At 38.6% G+C, this 14,087-nt stretch overlaps 1 protein-coding gene across 1 annotated transcript in view; it reads right to left on the bottom strand.

Moving 5' to 3' along the window:
* Positions 1–10,632: 10,632 nt before the first annotated feature.
* LOC115224682 (anoctamin-7) overlaps positions 10,633–14,087 on the bottom strand; it is an 88,125-nt gene continuing 84,670 nt past the window's right edge. The window contains exons 21-22 of the mRNA XM_036513833.1: positions 12,386–12,517; positions 10,633–10,931 (exon numbers count right to left, since the gene is read on the bottom strand). Coding sequence (XP_036369726.1) covers positions 10,857–10,931; positions 12,386–12,517 — 207 coding nt within the window. The 3' untranslated portion in view covers positions 10,633–10,856. The remainder of the gene's footprint in view (positions 10,932–12,385; positions 12,518–14,087) is intronic.

The following is a 14,087-nucleotide window of genomic DNA, read 5'->3' as shown; positions in this document are numbered from 1 at the left end:
TTGTGATAAAGTTTAACAAAGGTTCAAAATAATAACAATAACAATAGTAATAATAATAATAATAATAATAATAATAATAATAATAATATTAATAATAATAATAACAATAATAAAAATGATAACAACAACAACAACAACAACAACAATAACAACAGTTTAATCAGTTCTGAGTTGATCTCAATAGTGAAAATAAAGACAGAGAAGTCTAAACAAAGCTAGGAAAGAGAGAGAGAGAGAAAAGAAGTGTGTGTGTGTGTGTGTGTGTGTGTGTGTGTGTGTGTGAGTATACATGTACATGTGAAGATGTACATGTGTGTATATATATATATATATTATATATATTTGTGTGCGTGTATGTATAAGTGTGTGTGCATGTGCATGAATCTGTATATGTATGTATGCATGTATATATATGTATATGTATGTCTTTCTCTTTATATATATGTGTGTATGTGTGTATATATATACGTATATATATATATATATATATATATATATATATATAATATATATATACGTATAATGCCATGATAGATCATTAGCTCCTACACGCATTTTTTCTCTCCTTGTTTCTTTTCTGTGTATCTTTCTGTCGAAGAGCGTAGGCTCGAAACGTAAAAGACTTGTTCTATTTCTATTCCTGAGCGACATACTAATACAATTGTTTGTTTGTACTCCACCTGCCTTCGTCTTTTGTTTATTTTCCTAAACCTTCCCATTATATATATATAATTATATATATATATATACACACACATCTATCTACATATATATATATATATACATACAAGTCTATTGTGTACCATAAGCTGTTTTATTTGTTTTGGTGAATCATAATATCAAGGCCATACTGGAGTATTGCAATCAGAGAGTTGAATATTTCATATCTTGTGAGTGTTCCTGTGTACATCCTTGAACCCAGATTTTCTGGTTGGTTGATCAAAAGGATTGGCAGAGGATGCTCTGCCTCGTAACAATGAGACAAACCTGAGACCTTAGAGTCAAATGCATACACAAACCTTGGGAAATTCTCAGAGAAAACATTGGTCATAATTTGCATATATCATGAACGGCAGCTCCCTTAAATTGTTTTGGTGTTTGGCTTGCAAAGTTTTAGGAAAGGAGTGTTAGGGGTCTGATAATACATTCCTTCCCTCTTATATGCCAACATATTCCTTCCCTCTTATATGCCAAATATAGCTATTTCTCCGAAGATTGAATAAAATTATGAACAACCTGATCAATTTTCAAGCCATATTGACATCTCATCAGTGGTGTTTGCATCAATTTGACTAATCCCAGAGAAATAAGCAGCCAATCCCTTTATAAACTCATCAAATTCAGTGGCTCCAGGAGACTGGAGCCACTACCTGGCATAACAAAAGTGTTCAACACTTTATTTAAAATCAGCAGCCTACCAGTGAGGATCAAGGAACACACAGTATAAAGATATGACATATAGTATAGGTAAACTAACGTATTAGAAATATAATGGAAACTTATATATAAATATATATTTATATATTATTTACATATATCTATACATACATATATATATTATTTATATATCATTTATATATATATGTATATATATATTATTTATATATCATTTATATATATATATGTGTATATATATTATTTATATATCATTTATATATGTGTACATATATATTATTATATATATATATAATTTATATTTCATTTATATATATATTATATTATATATATTTCATTTTTATATATATATAATATATATTTATAATATATATTCATAGATCATTTATACATCATATATATATATAAATGAAATATATATATATATAAATTTATATATATATATATTATTCATAGATCATTTATACATATATATTATATATATAATATACATATATATATAACATACATACATACATACATTTATATAATATATATATATAAGAGTAGATGTACATGAAACAAAAAATGGTGGTCTGCAGAAATGGGAAATGCAAAAGTGACCACCACTCCACCATCCTGGCTGTGAGGCTGGAATGGTATGGAATGGTCGACAGAAATGCATTTCCCAACTGCATCTATCTGAGAGCATACTGTGAGGGTCCGCTGGGTTGGATGAGGAACCCTAATAACAAGATTATACAGGTGCTTGGTTGCGTTCTCTGTGAGTGCATAGATATTAGTTTCTTTGCATATGTTAGTATACACTCTCATACATACATACATACATACTACATATAAATGTACCACACATATATGCATGTGTGTGTGTATGTTATATATATATATATAGATATATATATATATAATATATATATATATATATATAAATATATATATATATATATATATATATATATATATATATATATATATGCATATATATATATTATATAACATACATAAACACACATATATGTATATAATATATATTATATATATTATATAATATTAATATATATACACACATATACACATATATATGCATATATGTGTGTGTGTGTATGTGTGGTGTGTGTGGCATATATAAATATATATATATACATATGTGTGTGTATATATGTGTATATATTATTATATAATATTATATATATATATATATATATATATATATATATATATATATGCATATATATAATATATATACACATACACACACACATATATCTATATAGTTGTTTGACCTTAACCATTTGGGCATGTCCCTTAGTGGCTGACGATATTTGCATCTCTGATCACAAGCAGAAGTAGTGGGGGAACATCATAGCCATGTGTTGAGAAGGAATCTTTGGACTTTGAATAATTGACCTCTGGAAACATGGGTGTTTCGTTCAACATCCTTAAACAACCCTTATTCAGGGACCTTTTGAGTGGGAAAGGGCTACTTGGCCAGAAGAAAATTCTAAGTGGGCCCCACCTGCAAGGTCATGTGCTGTTTATCTTGATATGAGATCATCATGTTGCGCACATATGGTTGTGATGCATGTGCCTGGTGTACCCTTATCAGATGGGTAAACTGGGCTTCGTATATTTTACCCCAGTGTCACTTTGATGACTTGCACTGCTCTCTCACTCAATAATAATAATAATAATAATAATAAAAATAATAATAATAATCCTTTCTACTGGTGGCACAAGGTCTCAAATTTGGCAGGAGGGGGCTAGTCAATTACATCAACCCTTAGTGTTTCACTGGTATTTAATTTATCGACCCTGAAAGGATGAAAGGCCTCAGCGGAATTTGAACTCAGAATGTAAAGACAGATGCATTACCGCTGAGCATTTTTCCTGGTGTGGTAATGATTCTACCAGCTCACCACAATAATAATGATAATAATAATAATGACAATCCCTAACTTTGGCATCGAGAGTTACACAAATACTAGAACTGGGCGCCACTGCATAGTGCCAAGGACTCCAAATTTGCAATCAAGATGTAGGACAAGATACTGCAATAGCCTGGGCTTCAGACGTCCACAGCTCTTCAATATGCCCCCGAAGGACCTGAGAGACCTGCATGGTGTGGATGCGGATGTCTTTAAAATAAAGCTGGACCTCTTCCTGTCAGGTGTTCCAAATGAACCAACTTCACCGCAGGAGGTGCAGATGAGGGCAGCTACATCGAACTCTCTCATGCACCAAATGTCAATTGCTAAAAAGCATTCGTGAAGTAAAATCATGTAGCAACACCAAATGGCGGTGCCCCAGCATGGCCACAGCTCATGAGCTGAAACTAGATGAAAATGAAATGGAAATGAAATAAAGGGTAGTAATATTAATAATGGACATATCCAATCTTCTTAAGTACGAAATAGTTCGGCTAGGGAAATTAAAGAAAGTGAAGGTAGTGTGAAGTATTGCTGGGTCCTCGGGGACTTGGGGACAGAATCAGAAGGCATCAAGGGGTGTATAAAGGAAATCAGAATAGAGGGCCCAGTAGAAGTGTTACAAAAGGTTTACCTCCTTGGTACAACCAGAATAATCAGGAAATTATTAGATAGCTGAAGAGAACGGATAGCATGGTGCCGTGGGCTGCAGGTAGCAAATCCGTTACGCATGCAAGACTCCATGAGTTCCAACAAAATGCGAGTTAAAAAGAATAATAATAATAATAATAATAGTAATGATAACAATAATGGTTTCAAATTTTGCCACAAGGGCAGCAGTTTTGGGGGAGGGGGCTAGGCGATTACATCGGCCCCCAGTGTTTAACTGGTACTGTTTTCATTGGATGAAAGGCAAAGTCGACCTCAGCGGAATTTGAACTCAGAACGTAGCAGCAGACGAAATACAAAAAGCATTTCGTCCAGTGTGCTAACGAATCTGCCAGCTCACTGCCTTAACTAATAGTAATAATAATAATAATAATAACAATAATAATAATAATAACTCAATATTAAAGTATGTTTTTCCTCAAGTTTGATTTGAAATGGAATAAAAATAAAATGCAAGATAATTGAAAGACAACAACAATAACACCAACAACAAAAAAAGTAAAAATGAAGTTACTCCAGTGTGTGTGTGTTGTGTGTTTGTTGTGTGTGTGTTTCGTGTGTGTTGTGTGTGTGTGTGTGTGCGTGTTGTGTATGTGTGTGTGTGTGTGTTCAGTGTGCGTGTGTGTTTGTGCGTGTTGTGTGTGTATGTGTTTTGAGTGTATATATGTATGAATGTGGTGTGTGTGTGTGTATTCTGTGTGCGCATGTGTTGTGTGTGTGTGTGTGTTTGTGTGTGTGTTGTATGTTTTATGAGTGTATTGTATGTGTGTGTGTGTGTGTGTATTGGTGAGGGATGCCGTGGTTCTGCTGTGCTGGAGTGAATAGCTGCTGCAAGGACTGTATAAGAATTTCTGCCATTTGGAATTCGGCAAAGAACGGTCAGTTGGAATCAGAAGAACAAATTTTAGAAAATAACATATATGTATGTGTGTGTGCATACGTGTATATGGGTGTCTGTCCATGTGTGTGTGTGTGTGTGTGTGTGTGTGAGAGAGTAAGTGAGAGTGAGTGAGCATAGGAGGGATGGGTGGAGGGAAGTGTGCACGAGAAGGGCCTAGATGTGCACACACACACGCACACACACACACACGCATATACACATACACAAATGCACAGACCAGCTGATGTGTGTTGGGAAGAAGGAGGAGGAGGAGGAGGAGATGGAAGAAGAGAAGAAAAGAAGGAGGAGGAGGAGGAGGGGAGGGGGAGATGGGAGAAGAGAAGAAAAGAGGAAGAAGAGGAAAAAGATGGGAGAAGAAGAAAAAGAAGAAGAAGAAGAAGAAAGATTAATGTTTATATAAATAAATAATTTCTAAGTGAAATACTAAATAATAATAATAATAATAATAATAATAATAATAATGATAATAATAATAATAATAATCCTTTCTACTGAAGACACAGGGCCTGAAGTTTTGAGGGAGGGGATAGTCGAATACACCAAACCCAGTGTATAACTGGTACTTATTTAATCGACCCTGAAAGGATGAAAGGCAAAGTCGACCTTAGTGGAATTTGAACTCAGAATGTAATGACAAGCGGAATACCGTTAAGCATTTTGCCTGGCATGCTATCGATTCTGCCAACTCATCACCTTAACAATAATAATAATAATAATAATAATCATAATAATAATAATAATAATAATCATAAAAAATAATACCACCCAACCTGAAGAAACATCTGGAAACCTTAGAGATACCCTACAACAGTGGTTTTCAACCAGGGTTCCGTGGAACCTCAGGGTTCCGCAAGAAGTTACAAAACTGCTGAAATCGGCAATAATTTTTAATTCTCCTGTGCAGATATGTGTGCATAAGACTATCAAATTATTGCACAGGGGTTCCTCGAGCCAGTGGAATGCTTCCTTGGGGTTCCGCTCCAGCAAAAAGTTTGAAAAGCACTGCCCTACAATCTAGATGCATTGCAAAAGTCGGCATTACTTGGAACTGCATGCATATTGCAGTAAAGTAGTGTCTGTCCGAGGTCCTTGTTGTGACTTGACAAACAGTACAGACCACACCAATAGACACAATATCTTCAATCAACCTCACGATATTGGATACTGTGCAACGTCTATCATAATAATAATAATAAAATAATAATAATAATAATAATAATAATAATGATGATGATGATGATAATGATAACAAGAGGAAATCTTTGTGGCTTGAATAAGTCACACCTGGAAACACAGGTGCTTTGTTCATCATCCTTAAACAAACCTTATTCAGGGATTTTTTGAGCAGAAGGGGCTACTCGACTTGAAGGAAATTCTAACTGGGCACCCACCATCAGGGATCTTTTGAGCAGAAGGGGCTACTCGACTTGAAGGAAATTCTAACTGGGCACCCACCATCAGGGATCTTTTGAGCAGAAGGGGCTACTCGACTTGAAGGAAATTCTAACTGGGCACCCACCATCAGGGATTTTTTGAGCAGAAGGGGCTACTCGACTTGAAGGAAATTTTAACTGGGCACCCACCATCAGGGATCTTTTGAGCAGAAGGGGCTACTCGACTTGAAGGAAATTCTAACTGGGCACCCACCATCAGGGATTTTTTGAGCAGAAGGGGCTACTCGACTTGAAGGAAATTCTAACTGGGCACCCACCATCAGGGATCTTTTGAGCAGAAGGGGCTACTCGACTTGAAGGAAATTTTAACTGGGCACCCACCATCAGGGATTTTTTGAGCAGAAGGGGCTACTCGACTTGAAGGAAATTCTAACTGGGCACCCACCATCAGGGATTTTTTGAGCAGAAGGGGCTACTCGACTTGAAGGAAATTTTAACTGGGCACCCACCATCAGGGATCTTTTGAGCAGAAGGGGCTACTCGACTTGAAGGAAATTCTAACTGGGCACCCACCTTCAGGGACTTTTTGAGCAGAAGGGGCTACTCGACTTGAAGGAAATTTTAACTGGGCACCCACCTTCAGGGACTTTTTGAGCAGAAGGGGCTACTCGACTTGAAGGAAATTCTAACTGGGCACCCACCTTCAGGGACTTTTTGAGCAGAAGGGGCTACTCGACTTGAAGGAAATTCTAACTGGGCACCCACCATCAGGGATTTTTTGAGCAGAAGGGGCTACTCGACTTGAAGGAAATTCTAACAGGGCACCCACCATCAGGGATCTTTTGAGCAGAAGGGGCTACTCGACTTGAAGGAAATTCTAACTGGGCACCCACCATCAGGGATCTTTTGAGCAGAAGGGGCTACTCGACTTGAAGGAAATTCTAACTGGGCACCCACCATCAGGGATTTTTTGAGCAGAAGGGGCTACTCGACTTGAAGGAAATTTTAACTGGGCACCCACCATCAGGGATCTTTTGAGCAGAAGGGGCACTCGACTTGAAGAAATTCTAACTGGGCACCCACCATCAGGGATTTTTTAGCAGAAGGGGCTACTCGACTTGAAGGAAATTCTAACTGGGCACCCCCCATCAGGGATCTTTTGAGCAGAAGGGGCTACTCGACTTGAAGGAATTTTAACTGGGCACCCACCATCAGGGATTTTTTGAGCAGAAGGGGCTACTCGACTTGAAGGAAATTTTAACTGGCACCCACCATCAGGGATCTTTTGAGCAGAAGGGCTACTCGACTTGAAGGAAATTCTAACTGGGCACCCACCATCAGGGATTTTTTGAGCAGAAGGGGCTACTCGACTTGAAGGAAATTCTAACTGGGCACCCACCATCAGGGATCTTTTGAGCAGAAGGGGCTACTCGACTTGAAGGAAATTTTAACTGGGCACCCACCATCAGGGATTTTTGAGCAGAAGGGGCTACTCGACTTGAAGGAAATTCTAACTGGGCACCCACCATCAGGGTTTTTTGAGCAGAAGGGCTACTCGACTTGAAGGAAATTTTAACTGGGCACCCACAATCAGGGATCTTTTGAGCAGAAGGGGCTACTCGACTTGAAGGAAATTCTAACTGGGCACCCACCATCAGGGATTTTTTGAGCAGAAGGGGCTACTCGACTTGAAGGAAATTCTAACTGGGCACCCACCTCAGGGATCTTTTGAGCAGAAGGGTACTCGACTTGAAGGAAATTTTAACTGGGCACCCACCATCAGGGATTTTTTGAGCAGAAGGGGCTACTCGACTTGAAGGAAATTTTAACTGGGCACCCACCATCAGGGATTTTGAGCAGAAGGGGCTACTCGACTTGAAGGAAATTCTAACTGGGCACCCACCATCAGGGATTTTGAGCAGAAGGGGCTACTCGACTTGAAGGAAATTTTAACTGGGCACCCACCATCAGGGATTTTGAGCAGAAGGGGCTACTCGACTTGAAGGAAATTCTAACTGGGCACCCACCATCAGGGATCTTTTGAGCAGAAGGGGCTACTCGACTTGAAGGAAATTTTAACTGGGCCCCCCCTTCAGGGACTTTTTGAGCAGAAGGGGCTCTCGACTTGAAGGAAATTTTAACTGGGCACCCACCTTCAGGGACTTTTTGAGCAGAAGGGGCTACTCGACTTGAAGGAAATTTTAACTGGGCACCCACCATCAGGGATTTTTTGAGCAGAAGGGGCTACTCGACTTGAAGGAAATTTTAACTGGGCACCCACCATCAGGGATTTTGAGCAGAAGTGGCTACACTCGACTTGAAGAAATTCTAACTGGGCACCCACCATCAGGGATTTGAGCAGAAGGGGCTACTCGACTTGAAGGAAATTTTAACTGGGCACCCACCATCAGGGATTTTGAGCAGAAGGGGCTACTCGACTTGAAGGAAATTCTAACTGGGCACCCACCATCAGGATTTTGAGCAAGAAGAGGCTACTCGACTTGAAGGAAATTCTAACTGGGCACCCACCATCAGGATTTTGAGCAGAAGGGCTACTCGACTTGAAGGAAATTTTAACTGGGCACCCACCATCAGGGATTTTGAGCAGAAGGGGCTACTCGACTTGAAGGAAATTCTAACTGGGCACCCACCATCAGGGATTTTGAGCAGAAGGCTACTCGACTTGAAGGAAATTCTAACTGGGCACCACCATCAGGGATTTTGAGCAGAAGGGGCTACTCGACTTGAAGGAAATTTTAACTGGGCACACCATCAGGGATTTTGAGCAGAAGGGGCTACTCGACTTGAAGGAAATTCTAACTGGGCACCCACCATCAGGGATCTTTTGAGCAGAAGGGGCTACTCGACTTGAAGGAATTTTAACTGGGCACCCACCATCAGGGATTTTGAGCAGAAGTGGCTACTCGACTTGAAGGAAATTCTAACTGGGCACCCACCATCAGGGATTTTGAGCAGAAGGGGCTACTCGACTTGAAGGAAATTTTAACTGGGCACCCACCATCAGGGATTTTGAGCAGAAGGGGCTACTCGACTTGAAGGAAATTTTAACTGGGCACCCACCATCAGGGATTTTGAGCAGAAGGGGCTACTCGACTTGAAGGAAATTCTAACTGGGCACCCACCATCAGGGATCTTTTGAGCAGAAGGGGCTACTCGACTTGAAGGAAATTTTAACTGGGCACCCACCATCAGGGATTTTGAGCAGAAGTGGCTACTCGACTTGAAGGAAATTCTAACTGGGCACCCACCATCAGGGATTTTGAGCAGAAGGGGCTACTCGACTTGAAGGAAATTTTACTGGGCACCCACCATCAGGGATTTTGAGCAGAAGGGGCTACTCGACTGAAGGAAATTCTACTGGGCACCCACCATCAGGGATTTTGAGCAGAAGAGGCTACTCGACTTGAAGGAAATTCTAACTGGCACCCACCATCAGGGATTTTGAGCAGAAGGGGCTACTCGACTTGAAGGAAATTTTAACTGGGCACCCACCATCAGGGATTTTGAGCAGAAGGGGCTACTCGACTTGAAGGAAATTCTAACTGGGCACCCACCATCAGGGATTTTGAGCAGAAGAGGCTACTCGACTTGAAGGAAATTCTAACTGGGCACCCACCATCAGGGATTTTGAGCAGAAGGGGCTACTCGACTTGAAGGAAATTTTAACTGGGCACCCACCATCAGGGATTTTGAGCAGAAGGGGCTACTCGACTTGAAGGAAATTCTAACTGGGCACCCACCATCAGGGATCTTTTGAGCAGAAGGGGCTACTCGACTTGAAGGAAATTTTAACTGGGCACCCACCTTCAGGGACTTTTTGAGCAGAAGGGGCTACTCGACTTGAAGGAAATTTTAACTGGGCACCCACCTTCAGGGACTTTTTGAGCAGAAGGGGCTACTCAACTTGAAGGAAGTTCTAACTGGGCACCCACCTGCAGAGTCATGTGCCGTTTATGAGATCACCATGTTGTGCACATGTGGTCACGATGCATGTGCCTGGCGTACCCTTATCAGAAAGGGTAGGTCACGTGCTGTGCTGGGCTTGGCTTCGTATATTGCACCCCAGTGTCACCTAGGTGGTATGTATTGCTCTCTCATTCGATAACGACAACGACAACAACAACAACAACAATAATAATAATAATAATAATAATGATAAAGAATGATATAATAAATGGAAAATTTGAGCAAGAAACAAGATTTATATATACATACTTAGAACCATACACACAGACATACATACAGACATACATACATACATATATATATATTAATTATTTTTGTTACTTTTGAAGAAATTCACATGGTTTACAGCAATAAAAATATATTATTATAATATTATGAATTTATTGATATTCATATTAAAAAAAATCAATATTTATATTCAAGAACGTATTTCCCATGTTCTGTGGAGAAAATGACCATAATTGAAGAATTAGAGACAACACCGTAAATTCCAGTCTTTGATTGTGTGTGTGTGTGTGTGTGTGTGTGTTGTGTGTCTTGGTGTATTAAAATAAAGATATTTGTAGCAAAAGTATGTAGCGGCAGTTACAAAGCTTTGTTTGCGGACGTGGCTCCTGTCGGTGTTGCTTCCATGCCATCTTCTTCGTCTCTGTTTGAAAACTGGGAATAGAAATAAATACGAATATATAAATATAAATATATGTCTTTATCTCTCCCTCTCTCACTCTCCCTATATATATAGGGAGAGTTTACGAAAGAAACAAAAGATGAAGACAGGTGATGTACAAAACAAACAGATGTATTAGTATAATGCTCAGGAATAGAAAAAGTCTTTTACGTTTTGAGCCTACGCTCTTATACAGAAAGGGAGACAGCAAAAACAAGGAGAGAAAAAAATGTGTGTAGTGGCTACCATATATGATGTGTGGCGAATTTATGGAAAGAAGTCCAATAAAACTCTTCAATTTAATTTAAAATGGAGAAGACAATTTGTTAAAATATATTTAATTAAATTAATTTAATCTAATTCAATTCAATCATGAATTTTTATATCCCTGTACGAAACAATTATCTGCTGCATGAATTAAAATTAAAATTCCCTTATATATTTTAACAACTTGGTCTTCTCCATTTTAAACTAAATCGTTGAGATTTTTGGGACTTCTTTCCATAAATTCGCCGCACATCACAAACAAGTGTTACTTTCGTATCTTCGCAAATTTACACTTGTAAACTACCAGCAAATATGAAAAAGGGGGGAACTGGGAATTTCACCCATAGGTTGGTTTAAGCTCATAAGGACCTTTTCAGATCTAATCAATGAATGGGGAATCCCATGTTTGCAGCAGATAGCATTTGAAATGGCTGCAAGAGCTGTAAATTTCTTGCCGTGAGTTCAGTAATCCTGGTTTCAAGGAATCTTTGAGGATCCTTGCTCACTCAGCTATGCGAAACATGCAGTGTCTCCTCCCATTAATATAGGTTCCCAGCTGCTCTATGATCCCCCACTTGATATCTGTTTCTTTATTGCCCACAAGGGGCTAAACATAGAGGGGACAAACAAGGACAGACACACGGATTAAGTCGATTACATCGACCCCCAGTGCGTAACTGGTACTTAATTTATCGACCCCAAAAGGATGAAAGGCAAAGTCGACCTCAGCAGAATTTGAACTCAGAACGCAACGACAGACGCAATACCGCTAAGCATTTCGCCTGGTGTGCTAACGTTTCTGCCAGCTCGCCACCACTTGATGTCCTATGGGATGCCTTAATTTCTGGGGCACCACATGTGGCTTGCCAGGAATGCGATAAATTGCCTTTCTGGAATCCTGAAAGAGAACCTGTGATTGTACAAGCTTCTTACCACACAGCCACACCAGTGTCCATAATTAGATGTTATTAAGAATTATATTAAAAAATTGCAAAAATATTTGGTGTATTGAGGAAGTGGAACCAATTTTATTGCACATAAATTATAAATTTTAACCAGAAAATCTTACGTGGACCCCAGTTTAGAACCACTGAGCTAAGACATCTACATCAAACCGGGGATAAGGGAACCAAACGGAAAACAAGGTCTGTGAAAATAGGAGGACCAGAAGGGGCCTTACCTTAAACATTGTATCAGTGTCTGCTAGCGCCTGTTTCGCAAGGTACCGTTCTCTCTTGATCTTCTGTTCCAGGCTTTCTGGTACATCCGGTACCGCAAAATCAATGAGTTTAAATGTGCTGAATACTATGTGCTGTGGATGTCGGGGAAGAATAAAAGAAAGATGAAACATGTCAGCATTGTGAATTTAATATGAAAACATTCTAATTGTTGTCACCATTATCAACATTATTATCATCATTGTCACCATCATCACAATCACTATCATCATCATCATCATCATCATCATTGTCACCATCATCACAATCACTATCATCATCATCATCATCATCATCATTATCATCATCATTGTCACCATCATCACAATCACTATCATCATCATCATCATCATCATCATTGTCACCATCATCACAATCACTATCATCATCATCATCATCATCATCATTATCATCATCATTGTCACCATCATCACAATCACTATCATCATCATCATCATCATCATCATTGTCACCATCATCACAATCACTAATCATCATCATCATCATCACATCATTATCATCATCATTGTCACCATCATCACAATCACTATCATCATCATCATCATCATCATCATTGTCACCATCATCACAATCAACTATCATCATCACAATCATCATCATCAATTATATCATCATGGTCACCATCATCACAATCACTATCATCATCATCATCTCATCATCATTATCATCATCATTGTCACCATCATCACAATCACTATCATCATCATCATCATCATCATCATTGTCACCATCATCACAATCACTATCATCATCATCATCATCATCATCATTATCATCATCATTGTCACCATCATCACAATCACTATCATCATCATCATCATCATCATCATTGTCACCATCATCACAATCACTATCATCATCATCATCATCATCATCATTATCATCATCATTGTCACCATCATCACAATCACTATCATCATCATCATTATCATCATCATTGTCACCATCATCACAATCACATCATCATCATCATCATCATCATCATTATCATCATCATGTCACCATCATCACAATCACTATCATCATCATCATCATCATCATCATTGTCACCATCATCACAATCACTATCATCATCATCATCATCATCATCTTATCATCATCATTGTCACCATCATCACAATCACTATCATCATCATCATCATCATTGTCACATCATCACAATCACTATCATCATCATCATCATCATCATCATTGTCACCATCATCACAATCACTATCATCATCATCATCATCATCATCATTATCATCATCATTGTCACCATCATCACAATCACTATCATCATCATCATCATCATCATCATTGTCACCATCATCACAATCACTATCATCATCATCATCACATCATCATCATCATCATCATTGTCACCATCATCACAATCATATCATATCATCATCATCATCATCATCATCATCATCTCATTGTCACCATCATCACAATCACTATCATCATCATCATCATCATCATCATCATTGTCACCATCATCACAATCACTATCATCATCATCATCATCATCATCATCATTATCATCATCATTGTCACATCATCACAATCACTATCATCATCATCATCATCATCATCATTGTCACCATCATCACAATCACTATCATCATCATCATCATCATCATCATCATCATCATCATCATT

Source organism: Octopus sinensis, linkage group LG26 (genome assembly GCF_006345805.1).
Source record: "Octopus sinensis linkage group LG26, ASM634580v1, whole genome shotgun sequence".
In the NCBI taxonomy this organism is placed as follows: Eukaryota; Metazoa; Mollusca; class Cephalopoda; order Octopoda; family Octopodidae; genus Octopus; species Octopus sinensis.
The sequence above is the reverse complement of the archived record's forward strand: the minus strand, read 5'-3'. Positions and strand labels throughout refer to the sequence as shown.